General features: G+C 43.8%; 2 protein-coding genes across 2 annotated transcripts in view; both read right to left on the bottom strand.

Moving 5' to 3' along the window:
* necab2 (N-terminal EF-hand calcium binding protein 2) overlaps positions 1 to 5,839 on the bottom strand; it is a gene marked incomplete at its 5' end in the record, with an annotated part of 169,635 nt that extends 163,796 nt beyond the window's left edge. Inside the window, one exon of the mRNA XM_084171902.1 lies at positions 5,522 to 5,839. Coding sequence (XP_084028028.1) covers positions 5,522 to 5,839 — 318 coding nt within the window. The remainder of the gene's footprint in view (positions 1 to 5,521) is intronic.
* Positions 5,840 to 10,470: 4,631 nt separating this feature from the next.
* Positions 10,471 to 17,788, bottom strand: part of hydin (HYDIN axonemal central pair apparatus protein) — a gene marked incomplete at both ends in the record, with an annotated part of 91,972 nt that continues 84,654 nt past the window's right edge. Inside the window, 13 exons of the mRNA XM_084171896.1 lie at positions 10,471 to 10,980; positions 11,237 to 11,461; positions 11,586 to 11,816; positions 11,999 to 12,149; positions 12,275 to 12,438; positions 12,669 to 12,881; positions 13,038 to 13,257; positions 15,616 to 15,896; positions 16,110 to 16,268; positions 16,380 to 16,578; positions 16,821 to 16,990; positions 17,089 to 17,310; positions 17,499 to 17,709. Coding sequence (XP_084028022.1) covers positions 10,471 to 10,980; positions 11,237 to 11,461; positions 11,586 to 11,816; positions 11,999 to 12,149; positions 12,275 to 12,438; positions 12,669 to 12,881; positions 13,038 to 13,257; positions 15,616 to 15,896; positions 16,110 to 16,268; positions 16,380 to 16,578; positions 16,821 to 16,990; positions 17,089 to 17,310; positions 17,499 to 17,709 — 2,956 coding nt within the window. The remainder of the gene's footprint in view (positions 10,981 to 11,236; positions 11,462 to 11,585; positions 11,817 to 11,998; positions 12,150 to 12,274; positions 12,439 to 12,668; positions 12,882 to 13,037; positions 13,258 to 15,615; positions 15,897 to 16,109; positions 16,269 to 16,379; positions 16,579 to 16,820; positions 16,991 to 17,088; positions 17,311 to 17,498; positions 17,710 to 17,788) is intronic.

Here is a 17,788-nt window from a genome sequence, read left to right as displayed (position 1 = left end):
AGCACAGGAATTAAATATTCCACATGTATTGATCACATCTTTACTAATGCTGCAGAAATCTGCTCTAAAGCAGTATCCAAATCCATCGGATGTAGTGATCACAATATAGTAGCCATATCTAGGAAAACCAAAGTTCCAAAGGCCGGGCCTAATATAGTCTATAAGAGGTCATACAATATGTTTTGTAGTGATTCCTATGTTGAAGATGTAAATAATATTTGCTGGTCTGTGGTGTGTAATGAGGAGCAACCAGACGCTGCACTTGACACATTTATGAAATTGCTTATTCCAGGTACTAATAAGTATGCACCCATTAAGAAAATGACTGTAAAAACGGTTAAATCCCTGTGGATTGATGAGGAATTGAAAAATGGTATGGTTGAGAGGGATGAGGCAAAAGGAATGGCAAATAAGTCTGGCTGCACAGCCAATTGGCAAACGTACTGTAAATTGAGAAATCATGTGAAGAAACTGTACTATGAAACAAATATAAATGATATAAAGAATGATAGTAAAAAGCTTTGGATCACCATAAATGAAATTTTGGGCAAAAAGGCGAACTCGGCTCCATCATTCATTGAATTAGATGGCTCATTCATCCCAAAACCCACTGATAATGCAAACTACTTTAATGTTTTTTTAATTGGGAAGATTAGTAAATTTAGGCATGACATGCCAACAACAAATTCTGAACCTACACATCCATGCATAACTGACCAAATGATGAAAGACAAGTATTGTAATTTTGAATTCCGTAAAGTGAGTGTGGAAGAGGTGAAAACAGTATTGTTGTCTATCAACAACGACAAGCCAACTTGGTTTGACAACTTGGATGATAGCGGACGATATTGCCACTCCTATTTGTCATCTCTTCAATCTAAGCCTACAGGAAAGTGTGTGCCCTCAGGCCTGGAGGGAAGCAAAAGTAATTCCGCTACCCAAGAATAGCAAAACACCTTTACTGGCTCAAACAGCCGACCAATCAGCCTGTTACCAAACCTTAGTAAACTTTTGAAAAAAATGGTGTTTGACCAGATACAATGCTATTTACATTTACGTCATTTAGCAGACGCTCTTATCCAGGGCGACTTACAGGAGCAATTAGGGTTAAGTACCTTGCTCAAGGGCACATCGACAGATTTTTCACCTAGTCGGCTCGGGGATTAGAACCAGCGACCTTTCGGTTACTGGCACAACGCTCTTAACCACTAAGCTACCTGCCGCCCCACAGTAAACAAATTAACAACAGATTTTCAGCATGCTTATAAGGAAGGGCATTCAACATGTACAGCACTTCCACAAATGACTGATGATTGGCTGAGAGAAATTGATAATGAAAAGATTGTGGGAGCTGTTTTTTAGACTTCAGTGCAGCTTTTGACATGATCAATTATAATCTGCTGCTGGAAAATTGTATGTGTTATGGCTTTACATCCCCTGCTATATTGTGGATCGAGAGTTACCTGTCTAACAGAACACAGAGGGTGTTCTTTAATGGAAGCCTCTCCAACATAATCCAGGTAGAGTCAGGCATTCCCCAGGGCAGCTGTCTAGGCCCCTTACTTTTTTCTATCTTTACTAATGACCTGACACTGGCTCTGAGTAAAGCCCATGTATGCTGATGGCTCAACACAATACACGTCAGCTACCTCAGCAAGTGAAATCACTGCAACACTTAACAAAGAGCTGAAGTCCGTTTCAGAATGGGTGGCAACAAAAAAAAGGTTAGTCCTAAATATTTCAAAAACGAAAAGCATTGTATTTGGGACAAATCATTCACTAAACCCTAAACCTCAACTAAATCTTGTAATGAATAATGTGGAAATTGAGCAAGTTGAGGTGACTAAACTGCTTGGAGTAACCCTGGATTGTAAACTGTCATGGTCAAAACATGTTGATACAACAATGGTTAAAATGGGGAGAAGTCTGTCCATAACAAAGCACTGCTCTGCTTTCCTAACATCACTATCAACAAGGCAGGACCTACAGGCCCTAGTTTTGTCGCACCTGGACTACTGTCAAGTCCTGTAGTCAGGTGCCACAAAGAGAGACTTAAGAAAATTCAAATTGGCCCAGAACAGGGCAGCACAGCTGGTCCTTAAATGTACAAGGAGAGCTAACATTAATAATATGCATGTCAATCTCTCCTGGCTCAAAGTAGAGTAGATATTGACTTCATCGCTACTTGTATTTGTGAGAAGTATTGACACGTTGAATGCACCGAGCTGTCTGTTTAAACTACTACCACACAGCTCAGACACCCATACATACCCCACAAGACATACCACCAGAGATGAACTCACTACTGTAAGTCGCGCTGGATAAGAGCGTCTGCTAAATGACTAAAATGTAAATGTAAAATGTCTTCACAGTATCCAAGTCCAGAACAGACTATGGGAGGCGCACAGTACTACAGAGAGCCATGACTGCATGGAACTCTATTCCACATCAAGTAATGCGTCATGCAAGCAGTAAAATCAGATTTTAAAAACAGATAAAAATACACCCTATGGAACAGTGGGGACTGTGAAGAGACACACACACACGCATACACACACACGATAACATATGCACTATACATACACATACACATGGATTTTGTGTTGTAGATATGTGGTGGTAGAGTAGTGGCCTGAGGGCACACACTTAGTGTGTTGTGAAATCATATGTTTTTAATTGTATATAACTGCCTTAATTTTGCTGGACCCCAGGAAGTAGCTTATGGGGATCCATAATAAATACAAATACAACAGAAAACAATACAGATGGGATTGGTTTACAGTAAATAGAGGAAACTTACCTATTCTGTACAGTTCAGCAAAGCATTAGCTAAAACTATTAATGTGATAAATTGAGAACACTAAATGAGAATGACAGTGGTGTGTCTTGGCACAGAGAGAAGGAACTGAGGTGTCATGGGGATGGATGGAGACTTGAGTAACATACAAGGCAGAATTAAGCATTAAGAAGTAGGTAATAATGAGAAACAGATGAAAAGAATGAGAGACATAACAAACAATAAGCAAGCAAATGTGTGAGAAAGAAAGAGGCACAGAATGGTGGGAACAGGGCGAGAGAGAGAGGCAGAGTTCTCCCTGCCTCTTTTTGCCTCATTAAGAATGGATGGATCTGTTTTCCCTAGGCAGTCACTGCTGTGTGGAGGAGAGAAGAAAGGAGAATAATGGGGCTATAAGAAATACTGTACAAAGAACAGCTACTGTGAGGTTTCTCTTCTAATCAGATGGGATTTCAATACTCACATACCTTTAAATATACAGTAGGTCCTAGAAGTCCCAAGTTTTTGCTCGCCTGAGTTAGAATACCTCATGAAAAGCTGTAGACCATACTATTTACCAAGAGAGTTTTCATCTATATTTTTCGTAGCTGCCTATTTACCACCACAAACCAATGCTGGCACTAAGACCACACTCAACAAGCTGTTTAGGGCCATAAGCAAACAATAAAGAAATTACATTCAGAGGTGGGGTTTCTCGTGGCCGGTAATTTTAATGCAGGGAAACTGAAATCCGTTTTACCTAATTTTTACCTGTGCAGCCAGAGGCGACAAAACTTTACTCCACACACAGAAACACATACAAGGCCCTCCCTTTGGCAAATCAGATCATTACTCTATCCTCCTGCTTCCTGCTTACAAGCAAAAACTCAAAACAGGAAGTACCAGTGTTTTTTTTGCTTATGGCCGCGTTCAATACGGAAGTGGTCCGATGAAGCTGATGCTAATCTACAGAACTGTTTCGCTAGCACAGACTGGAATATGTTCCGGGATTCATTCAGGCCAATAATCCAACTAAAATCCTCCACTGCATACCTTCAATTGAACATCTCCAATCATCACCTCTAAGTCACATACAGAGCTAGAATGTCCTAGAGCAATACATTGACAGGCAAATGCAGAAGCAAACTACATTGCTAATACTGTATATGTGGTATACTGTATGAGGCTGCATTGTCATTCAGTGTACACTAGGTGCAGTCAAGTCTTTATACAGTATCAGCTGGGAAGGTTATTGTATACTTAAAAGTGGGCTCAGCAGAGAATTTCTTATCTGGTTTTAAATGGCCACCCTGTACCACTCTGTCTCTCTCACTTTCATATATTGAGTACTCTCTCTTCCCTCCCCCTCACTATATTTTTCTCTTGCTCTCTCTCTCTCACACGAGCACACACACACACACAAACATGCACACATGCACGCACACACACATACCACAGTCACACACACACACTAGGATACTTCTACTCCTCTGTTCTTCATTTTCAGAATTATAATGAGTTTCCATGCACCACTTTTTTATCATCTTATCTGGGTCTGGGTCTTGGTCTAAAAGTGAACTAGTTTCTCTCACTCTCTCAGGTTAGTTTTACCCCTAAAAGCAATATGTAGATCCCTAGAGAAAGGAGCATCAGATACACATAAGGCAATTATGATTAATACTATGGCAACACTTTGACCTAATAAATCAACACTGCTGAGACCAGCTTCAGCAGCCTACCCCACAGTGTAAGCTAATTGCTGGGGGTACATTGCAAAAACGTACTTAATTATTTAAAATAAGATATGCCTGTCAAAGATGTGCTAGTGCATGGTAAAGACAAGATGTCGGACTATCAGAGTCATATATTAATCTATAGCTATTTATAATATTTTTTATTAAGACAACATTTAAAGATGCACTATGCAGGAATCCCTCTGCCATTTCCTGGTTGCTAAAATTCAAATAGTTCGCCTAATTTTAGTTTATGTGACAAAACAAGCAAATATAGTGTAAAGAATCATTGTACCATCTAAACCTCTGTCAAATATATTTTCCATGACCCAAAATATTATATTTTCAGCTGTTTGAAGCTGGTGTACAAAACTGAAAGTAAAAGACACAAAAACGAAACTTAAGCATGGGAAGCATCGAAAAAGCCACCTAGAACAGATCTACCGTTTCTTAAACTGACTTTCAATGTGAATGACAGATCTATACCTCCCATTTCTATGTGAATTTGGTCGGGTTACCCTAAAAGTTTTAAAAGACTGTATATGCATGCTGTGGAATCAAAGGCCAAGTGTGTAACAAACTGCAAACATCTAGGAGCATTTACATCTATTGATACCAATTTGGAGCATGGAGAATATTCTAGGATGTATAGCCTATAAACACCACTCAAATTCAATATGGGGGCACTTAAGGCCAACTCTGAGTAGCCAATTTGATTTGGTTATGGGTGCTTAGAATTATTCCACTATTTATGGAAAATATGGGCCAGATAGGCCTACAGATTACAGATCAACTTTATTTCAATATATTTATAGTGAGTGCATGTGTATTCACAGAAGCTAGAATTAATGTACAGTATTTGCACAACATTGGGTTTGATCTTTATGCGTAAGTGCGCACTGAATTAAAATGGGACTTTCTCCCGCAAACTATTCCACCTCCGCCACCATATCAACTAATCATTTGCAGGTAAGATAACTGTTAACCCTACAGTCAAGTTAGCGATACCTACATCCAATATAACAGAGATGCCTTTCCGTGGCTCTGGTGCGAAGAACTGCTCTTGGGCAACCGATGCCTCCTCCTTCGCGTATTCCCGGGTAGAGATGCTTTTGTTGTCGCTCATCTTGGTGACTATCCAGCGGACGAGCCCGTCAATTGCACCGGGCTGGGCGCCGCTGTTTCCGGACTGTGTAGCCGTCGCTGACTCGCTGTCCTGGTCCACTGGTTTTGGTTGCTCTTTGCTGTCCTGAGCCCGGAGTTTCGGTTGTTCTTTTTGGAGCAGTTTGTGGACACCGTCCCTGCAGTAGCGCGCTGCTTGTTCACACATCCTTTTGCAGCGGAGCGTTCATGCTGAGCGCTATGGGGACAATCCCTCCCTCCCCTCTTACATCATCATCGACCCTCCGAAAACACACCTCTCCTCAACATCACTTCAAACTTAAGAGGGTTAGTGGCAGTGGTGTAAAGTACTTAAGTAAAAATACTTTTAAGTACTACTTAAGTAGTTTTTTTGGGGTGTCTGTACTTTACTTTACTATTTATATTTTTGACAACTTACTTTTACTCCACTACATTCCTAAAGATAATAATGTACTTTTTACCCCATACATTTTCCCTGACACCTAAAAGTACTCCTTACATTTAGAATGCTCAAGCAGGACAGAATTATGGCACCTATCAATATAACGCTTTGTCATCCCTACTGCCTCTGATCTGGCGGACTCACCAAAAACAAATACTGTGTTTGTAAATAATGTCTGAGTGTTGGAGTGTGCCCCTTTCTGTCCATAATTAAAAAGAATACGAAAATAGTGCCATCTGGTTTGCTTAATATCAGGAATTTGATGTATAGAATTTACTTTTACTTTGTACTTTTACTCAAGTATGACAATTGAGTTCTTTTTCTACCACTGTACTTACAGTGAGGGAAAAAAGTATTTGATCCCCTGCTGATTTTGTACATTTGCCCACTGACAAAGACATGATCAGTCTATAATGTTAATGGTAGGTTTATGTGAACAGTGAGAGACAGAATAACAACAACAAAATCCAGAAAAACGCATGTCAAAAATGTTAAACATTTATTTGCATTTTAATGAGGGAAATAAGTATTTGACCCCTCTGCAAAACATGACTTAGTACTTGGTGGCAAAACCATTGTTGGCAATCACAGAGGTCAGACGTTTCTTGTAGTTGGCCACCAGGTTTGCACACATCTCAGGAGGGATTTTGCCCCACTACTCTTTGCAGATCTTCTCCAAGTCATTAAGGTTTCGAGGCTGACGTTTGGCAACTCGAACCTTCAGCTCCCTCCACAGATTTTCTATGGGATTATGGTCTGGAGACTGGCTAGGCCTCTCCAGGACCTTAATGTGCTTCTTCTTGAGCCACTCCTTTGTTGCTTTGGCCGTGTGTTTTGGGTCATTGTCATGCTGGAATACCCACCCACGACCCATTTTCAATGCCCTGGCTGAGGGAAGGAGGTTCTCACCCAAGATTTGACGGTACATTGTCCCGTAGATGCGGTGAAGTTGTCCTGTCCCCTTAGCAGAAAAACACCCCCAAAGCATAATGTTTCCATCTCCATGTTTGACGGTGGGGATGGTGTTCTTGGGGTCATAGGCAGCATTCCTCCTCCTCCAAACACGGCGAGTTGAGTTGATGCCAAAGAGCTCGATTTTGGTCTCATCTGACCACAACATTTTCACCCAGTTCTCCTCTGAATCATTCAGATGTTCATTGGCAAACTTCAGACGGCCCTGTATATGTGCTTTCTTGAGCAGGGGGACCTTGCGGGCGCTGCAGGATTTCAGTCCTTCACGACGTAGTGTGTTACCAATTGTTTTCTTGGTGACTATGGTCCCAGCTGCCTTGAGATCATTGACAAGATCCTCCCGTGTAGTTCTGGGCTGATTCCTCACCGTTCTCATGATCATTGCAACTCCACAAGGTGAGATCTTGCATGGAGCCCCAGGCCGAGGGAGATTGACAGTTCTTTTGTGTTTCTTCCATTTGCGAATAATCGCACCAACTGTTGTCACCTTCTCACCAAGCTGCTTGGCGATGGTCTTGTAGCCCATTCCAGCCTTGTGTAGGTCTACAATCTTGTCCCTGACATCCTTGGAGAACTCTTTGGTCTTGGCCATGGTGGAGAGTTTGGAATCGGATTGATTGATTGCTTCTGTGGACAGGTGTCTTTTATACAGGTAACAAACTGAGATTAGGAGCACTCCCTTTAAGAGTGTGCTCCTAATCTCAGCTCGTTACCTGTATAAAAGACACCTGGGAGCCAGAAATCTTTCTGATTGAGAGGGGGTCAAATACTTATTTCCCTCATTAAAATGCAAATCAATTTATAAAATTTTTGACATGCGTTTTTTTTTTTTGTTCAAATAAACCTACCATTAAAATTATAGACTGATCATTTCTTTGTCAGTGGGCAAACGTACAAAATCAGCAGGGGATCAAATACTTTTTTCCCTCACTGTAAGTACATTTAACACCAGATACTTTTAGACTTTTACTCAAGTAGTATTTTACTGGGTAACTGTCACTTCTACTTCAGTCATTTTCTGTTAAGGTATCTTTACTAATACTGAAGTATGACAATTGAGTACTTTTTCCACCACTGGGTAGTGGACTGTTGTAGAGGACTGTCTATTGGTGCCTTGGCAGTATTCGATTAGACTAATCAGCATCTTGCCTGATACAGGTATACTTGCTTAAATATATGAGAAGTTATTTCAGATGTAGAAGTTATTGTAAAGAAATTGAAGTAAAAATGTGTTGAGAGACATTGTACAAGGTGGACTGAAGCACCTTGAATTAAGTTAAAGAGAAGTATACGAGTCCTTTCAACACTACTTCTAACAGAGCTCTATCAGATGTGGGGCAAATGAATCAAGTCACTAGCTAACTACGTTTCGATTAGGATAATGGCATGGTTGAGTGGGGTGATGTCACCCGGTGTAAGTGGTTCATTAAGCCACTGATTAGGCCCCCTGTTGCATTCATAATCTCTGTTAGATGAAAAGTTTGGCTGATGATGATCAGAGACATTAGGCCTCACCATAGAGCGCAGAATGCCCCACCTACATGTTTCATCTGAGCCCCTCTCAATTTTGAGAAAAGTCCCTCATTACTAGTGTGTGAGTGTGTGCTACTATAAAGGCCCATGCAGGATAACCTTTGTGAGTTGAAAGACTCCCTGGTCCTGCCCTTTTCAGAGAGGTGATTAAGTCATTCCAGGTCTATCCCTTTAATTAGCCAAACTCACCAGAATAGGAAGAATGCTCTGCCTTTAGAAATATGAAAATATAATTATTGCAATTTTTAATGTGTGGCATAAAACTTTGCATACGGTAAGCCTCCACAGCAGTTGCTGAGGAAGAACCCATTCTGAGAGGACATCTTGCCTCAGGTGACTAGAAGTGCCTCCATCCGCCTCCAGTCTCTGACAGAGGAAGGCCTGGTGCCCAGCAGAGCACAGCCAGTCAGACCTGGCTGGGTTACAGTAAATGGGTCTCAACAGGACCTCTGTTTATGTGACTCTGGTTACTTGAGCCTCATCAGCCCCATGCTTCCCCACACAGATCAGGCAAACGAGCCCATTACAGGCAGCCCAGCATAGAATGGCCCCTCCTGTGGTCAAGCCCAGATGGATGTGATGCCCCTTAGCAAAGAGCTGGGAGCGTTCCATAGAGAGGAGAGAGAGAGCTCCTTCACTGGATCATCTATCTGTCTACTCTGATTACAGTTCAGCTGCATCATAACTGCTACCCAGTTTGAAACCGACAATCATAAACACAACACATTCCATTTCTGTCAAAACTGTTCATCCTCTTCTGGTCACCGTCTTCAATTGAGACCGCACAAGATTGGGGTATCAAAAACAATCTGATCATATAACAAGCCCATCAAATAGACCCACAGGCTATGCAGTGGGGGTGGGAGGGGGACAGACAGTGGGAAAGTGGTGGTTATGCCATCCATTCCTATTGAGCTGATAGTACCGTGGGCTGAGCTGTGTAGGGTAAGTAAGTTCTGGCAGAGGGACTGCTGACACGGCAGCAAAGAAACAGTGGATTCAAACAGTGGATTCACGATCCTTTGAAAAAATTTAATAACAATTTGAATTATGTGGTTAGGAATAAGAGCCAATATACGTATGTGTGCCTGTGCAATGCTCTCCCACTCCCTCATTAAAGCTCTCCTACTCACTAGATTAAAAGCTCTGCCAGGAGACTTCAAACCCCTGCACAATATTTAAATATGAACGAATTTAACAACTCATTGATTGTGAGAGAATGAGGGAAAATTGCAATAGCTATCTGTCCCAAAACACAGGCACTCATCCTGCTTGCACACACACACACTCACTCTCTCTCTCTCTCTCTCTCTCTCTGACACACCTATTCAACTGCTGTTTATGCAAATTAAAACTCTTTTTATATTTCACGCATCCTGAACACCCATCCTGTTCCCACAAAGAAACGTAGGAGGACTCTGGTGCTGACGCCTAATGATTGCTATTTGGAGGAGTAAGTGCTCTCCCTAGTGGCTCTGAGAGGAACATGAAGAGGGAACGAGAAGAGACACCCAACAACAGCTGATAAGATAGACCATTTCTGCTATAAATATATTTATTATTTAGTCTCACAATGTATAGATCTCCTAAGGCTTTATAAATAGGACAATGCCACAAATTATTATTTGTAAAATCAATAACTAATAACTAAATGTGATTACTGTAGCCTACTGATTTAAAACACATTCAACAAATTCAATTCCGTGCTAAAAGTTCAAATTAAAGTGCAAAAGAAGAAAAACGCCCATCTATATGACATTTATTAGCTTGACATTTGCTTAAAACTATATCAGTGTGGAGTAAACATATTGTAGTATCAACCACAATGGGCATTGGACTGTTGATCCTGTATAGATGAGGTTTACCCTCCTTTAGGAGGTCTTGTCCCTCTGGGCCAGCTCAGGGCAGTAGCCCGTCAGGTAGAAGACCCAGGAGATGCTCTGGCCGTGGCCCTCAGAGCGCGGGCTGGAGATGGTCAGCTTACCACTGCAGGGCCCTCGGGAGCCAGGGGGTGGCCCCTCGAACATCACCAGAATGTTATGGGTCTTCTTGGGCCGGATGGTCTCCACACCCTTCACAGTGAAGGCTGGGCTGTCCACCTGGAATGAGAAGGCTGTGGTCTGAACAAACACATTCTTAAAAGGGATGGACACGCTGGATCCGGCGCGTATGGTGAAGGGGCCCTGGGCTTTGGGAAGAGTGCAGCACCCAAAGAGAGGGAACATGTATTCTCCACCAAACCCTGAGGAGAGGGTGAGCATGCCACGGATCTCCCCCAACTGACAAGGCTCAAAGTAGACCTCCAGGCTGATGTCGGTGCCCGCCTGGTAGCCAGCTGCAGCGTTGATGTTCTTCTCCACAATGAAGTCAGGACTGTCTGTCTGAGAGAGACACAGAGGAACTCACACCTCATATCATATCATCAGAATTTTATGATCATGCATTCCCCGAGATAATGTATAAAATCTATAATGGAAATGCTATAGCTTGTATTGTCCAATGTCTACAAGATATTCTATAAAAAGTACAATTTGTAGAGAAAGGCAGTAAGACAACAGGTTTCCAGGTAACAGTGGTCATCAAGCATGAGCTGTGTGCCTGGCTGTGTGGGTAAATGATTGCAGGTGGATCCAGTACCTTGCAGGCATACTCTGCCTTGACGCGGGAGTAGTTGGTAAACTTGGCAGAGACGGAGTGTCCGCTGCCCAGCGGAGCACGGAAGTAGAGCGGTTTCTCATGTGACGCTGGCAGGGCTTTCAGCAACAGCTCATAGTGGAAGTAGCCCAACTCTCCATTATGAAGAATGAGACGAGCGGTGGACTCGCCCGCACGCAGGGGCTGGTACTCGAATGAAAGAGTGGCCTGCGATTGAAATAAAAAATATAAAAAAATGGAACAATCATGCATTGGTTTGATACAGTGTATATGCCAAGGAAAAGCAATCATAGTCAACATAATAGATGAAGTCCGGTGCATGTAGACCCACCTTGGAGAGTGCAGGCGTAGAGAGCTGTGGAGGCACACTGACGTCTGGGCTGCGGCACTCAGCGCTGAAGTACAGGCTAATGGGGAGGGGGTTCTCCACCCTGACAGAGGCAGAGGCTGTCTGGCGCACCGGAGTCACCATTTCTATGGTGCTGATGACACCCGGCGCTGTGGCCTTGAAGTTCAGGTAGTAGAACAGGTACTCCCCTGTAGACTCATTACGGAATGTCACCTGGAGGGCAGGGAGGAGAGGAGGACATGACACATATGGTTGAATACAAAGTCAACTTGGAAAACAGCTGCCTTTGGCATTCTTCATCTATGCGTAGGTAGTAGGGTGGTATTGCAATCTAAACGTACCTGAAGATAGATAGTATTCTCCTGTTTGCATTTATAATGTAAATCTCCACTCACCTTGGCGTTGTACTGGCCCTCCTTGTAGGTGAAGAAGGAGACCTTGTAGTCCCTCTTGGCCAGAGCTGGTACATCCAGATAGTCCAGACCCTTCAGGGACACAGTGCTGTCTGGCCTCTCTGGCTTGATGATCTCCACTACAGCACGGAACCTGCATACAGAACAGCTTAACACTGGCAGCTAACAAAGTTGTGGCAACGTATTAGGAGTGTAGTGTGACAGAGGTAGAATCAGTAAGCAGCTGATAGACATCCTGCTAAAGTAGTAGTGTGGTACCTCTGAGGTTTGGAGAGCCAGTTGTGGACAGGCACCATCTCAGTGTACTGGGTCTTGGAGGGCATCTCGTGGGTGATGGTGGCCACAGCCTTGGGGGCCTCAGCAGTGCCATGCAGAGTGTAAAGCATGCCTGTCCCATCTGGAAAGGAGAAGAACACAGAGCCCTGGAAGAGGGAGAGGAGGATAGTAGGGTCAAGCAACAGAGACAAATCACAGCATGCATCTTTAGTACATAATGCTATAATATACTCTATCGTATAAACATATTATTTGACAAAAAACAAAATATGTTAATTGTCGGCAACAATAAGAATTTGTCATCATATTCAAGGCTCTTCACACTACAAACATGCTCAGTCTGAGCCAAGAAAGCGCTGCAGTGAAAGTGTCTCACCAGGTGCTTCTTGCCATCGGCGGTCGTGACCATGGGTTTGTATGTGATCTCATAGGCCTTGTTCTGCTGGTAGGGCTCGATGATGAAGGAGGGAGGGCCACTCCAGTGCTCCCCCTCGATCAAAGGTTTCAGAGTCCAGCGCTGGTTAGTGCGGTTGGACAGGGTCAGTGACTGAATGTGCTGACAGCGCACCTGACACACAAAATGCAACACCTGTGAAGAATGAGAGGGGTAGAGAAAGGGGAACAAGAGATAGGGAACAATCATTAATAAACACACTTTTTTTAAATTATTTTTTTAATGCAGATTTTGGGTCTATATTGTGCACATGCGTTGTATTAAAGAGATTTCCAAGCAGCTAAGCCTTACCTCTTTGGTGACCGGGGGTATGATACAGGAGCCTGCCAGCGTGAGTTTGATGGGCTTGGCTCCTTCTATAGAGCAGGGCAGGTCATCATATCTCAGCTCCTGGCTCAGCTCCACAGGGGAAAAGGTCACCTCAAACGGCACCTCCATGCCGGGGCAGATGTAGCCCTCTACAGGGGTGATGGAGAAGTCTCTGCCAAACCTCTTTATTTCCCACTGGAACCTGACACAGTCACAAGGATGCATACATCAATACAACGGATGCTAGATAATGGCTATTAATACCTACAGTATTAGTATGTAGCAGTAGCATAGCATACTTTACAATTTTATGACCATCAATAATAGGAGAGCATACAGTATCTAGCAAAGTATTCAACTTTATCATGAGTACTGGTATGTGTGTCAGATTAATGAAAATGTAATTGGTTATTTTTCAGTTTTTAAACAACTAATTGACTGACATCGTTTCAATGATTTGAATTCCATTTCTTTCGTGGGGTTTCTGAGCTCAATGCGCAGTTTCTCTAGAGAAATCAGATCAAGCCCGAACTGTGCGATGTAGTATGGGGTTGTAGTTTCAAACATGCTAATATTCTACATAGTGCAGAAAATGTGGTAATTAACTACATAATCCATTACGTGCCTACTTGTCCGGTCTGTGTGGGCCCGGAGATGAAGAGAAGAGAGAAGAACGTGCGATCGAGAGGGATAGAGGGTCCTCTGTAGCTCAGCTGGTAGAGCACAGCGCTTGTAACGCCAAGGTAGTGGGTTCGATCACCGGGACCACCCATACACAAAGAAATGTGTGCACGCATGACTGTAAGTCGCTTTGGATAAAAGCGTCTGCTAAATGGCATATTATTATTAGTTAGCAGTTACTTCGCAAGGTACACTACATGACCAAAAGTATGTGGACACCTTCTCGTTGAACATCTCATTCCAGCATCATGGGCCTTAATATGGAGTTGGTCCCCCCTTTGCTGCTATAACAGCCTCCACTCTTCTGGCTTTCCACTAGATGCTGGGACTTGCTTCCATTCAGCCACAAGAGCATTAGGGCCTTCCCCAAACTGTTGCCACAAAGATGGAAGCACAGAATCGTTTAGAATGTCATTGTATGCTGTAGTGTTAAGATTTCCCTTCACTGGAACTAAGGGGCCTAGCCCGAACCATGAAAAACAGCCCCAGACCATTATTCCTCCTCCACCAAACTTTACAGTTGGCATTATGAATTAGGGCAGGTAGCGTTCTCCTGGCATCCGCCAAACCCAGATTCCTCCGTCGGACTGCCAGATGTTGAAGTGTGATTCATCACTCCAGAGAATGCGTTTCCACTGCTCCAGAGTCCAATGGCAGCGAGCTTTATACCATTCCAGTCGACGCTTGGTATTGCGCATGGTGATCTTAGGCTTGTGTGCGGCTGCTCGGCCATGAAAACCCATTTCATGAAGCTCCCGAAGAACAGTTATTGTGCTGACGTTGTTTCCAGAGGCAGTTTGGAACTCGGTAGTGAGTGTTGCAACCGAGGACAGACGATTTTTACACGCTACAAGCTTCAGCACTTGGCGGTCCCGTTATGTGTGCTTGTGTGGCCTACCACTTCGCAGTTGTGCTGTTGTTGCTCCTAGATGTTTCCAATTCACAATAACAGCACTTACAGTTGACCGGGGCAGCTCTAGCAGGGCAGAAATTTGACGAACTGACTTGTTGGAAAGGTGGCATCCTATGACGGTGCCACGTTGAAAGTCACTGAGCTCTTCGGTAAGGCCATTCTACTGCCAATGTTTGTCTACTGCATGGCTGTGTGCTCGATTTTCTATACCTGTCAGCAACGGGTGTGGCTGAAATAGCCAAATCCACTAATTTGAAGGGGTGTCCACATACTTTTCTATATATAGTGTATCTCTACCAGCAGCATTGCAGTTCTTGACTCAAACTGGTGTGCCTGGCACCTACTACCATACCCCATTCAAACACACTTAAATATTTTGTCTTGCCCATTCACCCTCTGAATGGCACACATACGCAATCTATGTCTCAATTGTCTCAAGGCTTAAAAATCCTTCTTTAACCTGTCTCCTCCCCTTCATTTACACTGATTGAAGTGGATTTAACAAGTGACATCAATAAGGGATCATAGCTTTCACCTGGATTCACCTGGTCAGTCTATGTCATGGAAAGAGCAGGTGTTCTTAATATTTTGTACACTCAGTGTAAGTATGCCTTATTTACTTAAGAAGAACTGCTAAAATAGTGATTTTGTCAGACAGCATAGGCAGCAGCTCTACAGATGAGATGACTTGGAATGAAATAATAAAGTCATCAAATGAAACAAATGTAATATACACAACAACTGAAATATTTTATTAAAGTAAGGTGAATAAATGATGGTTAATAAGTGATAAACAGTAATGGGCAGTCACTACCATCATGGGACAATTTTTTTTATCCTGTGTTGTTACAGCATTCAACCCACATAATGCATAGTGCAAAACTAAAAAACAAAACCGTGATTGTTTTTTAAGAATCGAACCGAAACCGAATAGACCTTAAAAAGCACTAATGACTCAGCACCTACCTGGCTCCGATGTCTCCAGTGTTCTGCATGATGATGCGTCTTGTGACCTTGCAGCGCTGAGCAACAGCTCCAAAGGGCAGGTAGTCCTGGTCCAACTTGACCTCCACTCCCAGACAGCAGCCCTTCAGTACCAGCAGGGGGCGGACCGTGCCCAGACACTCAAACTGCAGCTCTGACGTGAAGGGAGCCATGCGCTGCCTGGGAGAGAACAGCACCTCAACCAGACAGCGGCCCCCAAACGGCTTCAGGGTCACCTCACCTGGCGGGTTCACTGACAGCACCTACGGTACAGGAGAGGAACATGTCTCATCACACTCACTCACACAGGTAGAACTCATCTAGAATGACAACCCCATGAAAGGGAACACTATTTCTGGCTCAACTATGTTCTCTTTATATTCTGAGCAAAACATCTGTTCATCTAGCAACTGCACTACTTGTGTGTCAGTGAGAGGGAATAGTGTCAGTGGTGTGGAGGTGGTTGTGAGGCGTACCCTGGAGTCCAGCAGAGTGTGTACAGTAGAGCTGAGTAGCAGGGAGAAGGTTAGAGAGGAGTGGCTATTGTTCACCAGGGGAATCACCCTCCTGATCTTCTGACCAATCTGCAGAGCCCCCAGATTCACCACCTTGTGTCTGGGGTCCTCAAAGTCAACCTGTTAGGAGGAGGTTCACAGGGGAGGTATGCATAAAGACACACAAGCATGAACACACACACACGCAAGCTCCCCACACGCACATTGTTACACACACAAGCCACATCTCACCTTCATCTCAATGCCTTGACCTAGGATCTCGACCACCTGCTTGGCACAGTCATTGATCTCGAAGACCACTCTCTCATGGTAGCGCATGGCTTCCCGTGGGTAGAAGGTGATGGGCACCTCCATGGACCCACCAGGGGGCAGCACCTCTGGCTGGAAGCCCACCTCCAGGAATGGGGTGTTGGAGAACTGACAATCTAGACTGGAGAGGACAATAACCTGCTATGGCAGCTCCCTCATTGAGAAACACTGATATATAAAGTCTGCCATTGCCTGCCAGTGCAGTGAGGCCCTCTGTCTTTTTCATTACATTTCATTTGGTAGTTTGAGAGGAAATTAAATGGTCTGACAGCGAGCCTGACAATGGATATATGCTGTTTTGTTTAGGTTTTGAAGTTGTCGCTCAAACACAGACAAAGTGCCAGGCAACCTGTCAGCTGTTACCTGATCCCTCTCTCTCCCTTGTTGCTTATGATCAGTGTATGTGTGGCTGGCACCATCCCCGCACAGTAGATAAAGCTCATTCCAAAGTTGTGTTTCAAGAAGGAGAAATCAAGGCCAGGGGCAACTGCTGAACCCAGGATGGAGCAGCTGAACACAGGCCCATTCTTAATCTGAAGAGGAGAGAGATGGAATCATTCATAGAATGGAATCATACACACAGTAGACATGAGGAAAAGGGAGAGCAATTATGCTAAGATGAGATGCTCACCTTGATGTTGAGGCCCACGTCTTTGAGCACACACTTCTGCAGGGGGAAGAACGTGACAGTACAGCGGCTCTGTCTGCCCACCTCCACACTCCCCTTGTCTGTCTCCACCTTTAGGTGGCGCTGCATCTCCGCCGGGCCCCATAACTCATACTGAACATCCAGATTGAACTTCCCCAGGTTGGACACTAAGAAGGAACACAATGTCGTATCACTGAGCTCCACCTGAACAAGGACAAAAAGCAAAAGGAAGAAAAAAAATGTCATTCTAAAACTTCAAATAGGGCAAAGGGGAGAAAAATTACCTATGAATTTGCATGATCTTTGTATTTCACACATCAAAGGCTTAAGGGGAGTTCAGTGTATAATGAGCCTTTCTGTCTGTCTTAAGCTTTGAAGCCAACATTTCTCACCTGTTTGAAGTCCACCTGATGATGAGAGTTGCCTGGAGACAGCTCGGTGACGCCTCCCTCTGTGCTCTCACACTGCACACAGGCATTCATGCTGTAGCCCTCTGCCTTGACGTTCATATTGAGGGGCTGGACCTTCCCCTTCACCTGGACCAGCAGGTTAAAGGTCACCACTCCATCTTGTGTCGGGGTGAAAGACACAACCACAGGGAACCTGCAGGACACCAGGAGAGAGAGGATGTTTTGTGTCAAGGGTATCACTCTGACAATACATTAACTGTAACAACAGACAA

This window comes from Coregonus lavaretus (genome assembly GCF_964263955.1).
Source record: "Coregonus lavaretus genome assembly, chromosome: 11".
Classification (NCBI taxonomy): domain Eukaryota; kingdom Metazoa; phylum Chordata; class Actinopteri; order Salmoniformes; family Salmonidae; genus Coregonus; species Coregonus lavaretus.
Note: the sequence above shows the minus strand (reverse complement) of the source record. Positions and strands in the feature narration are given on the sequence as shown.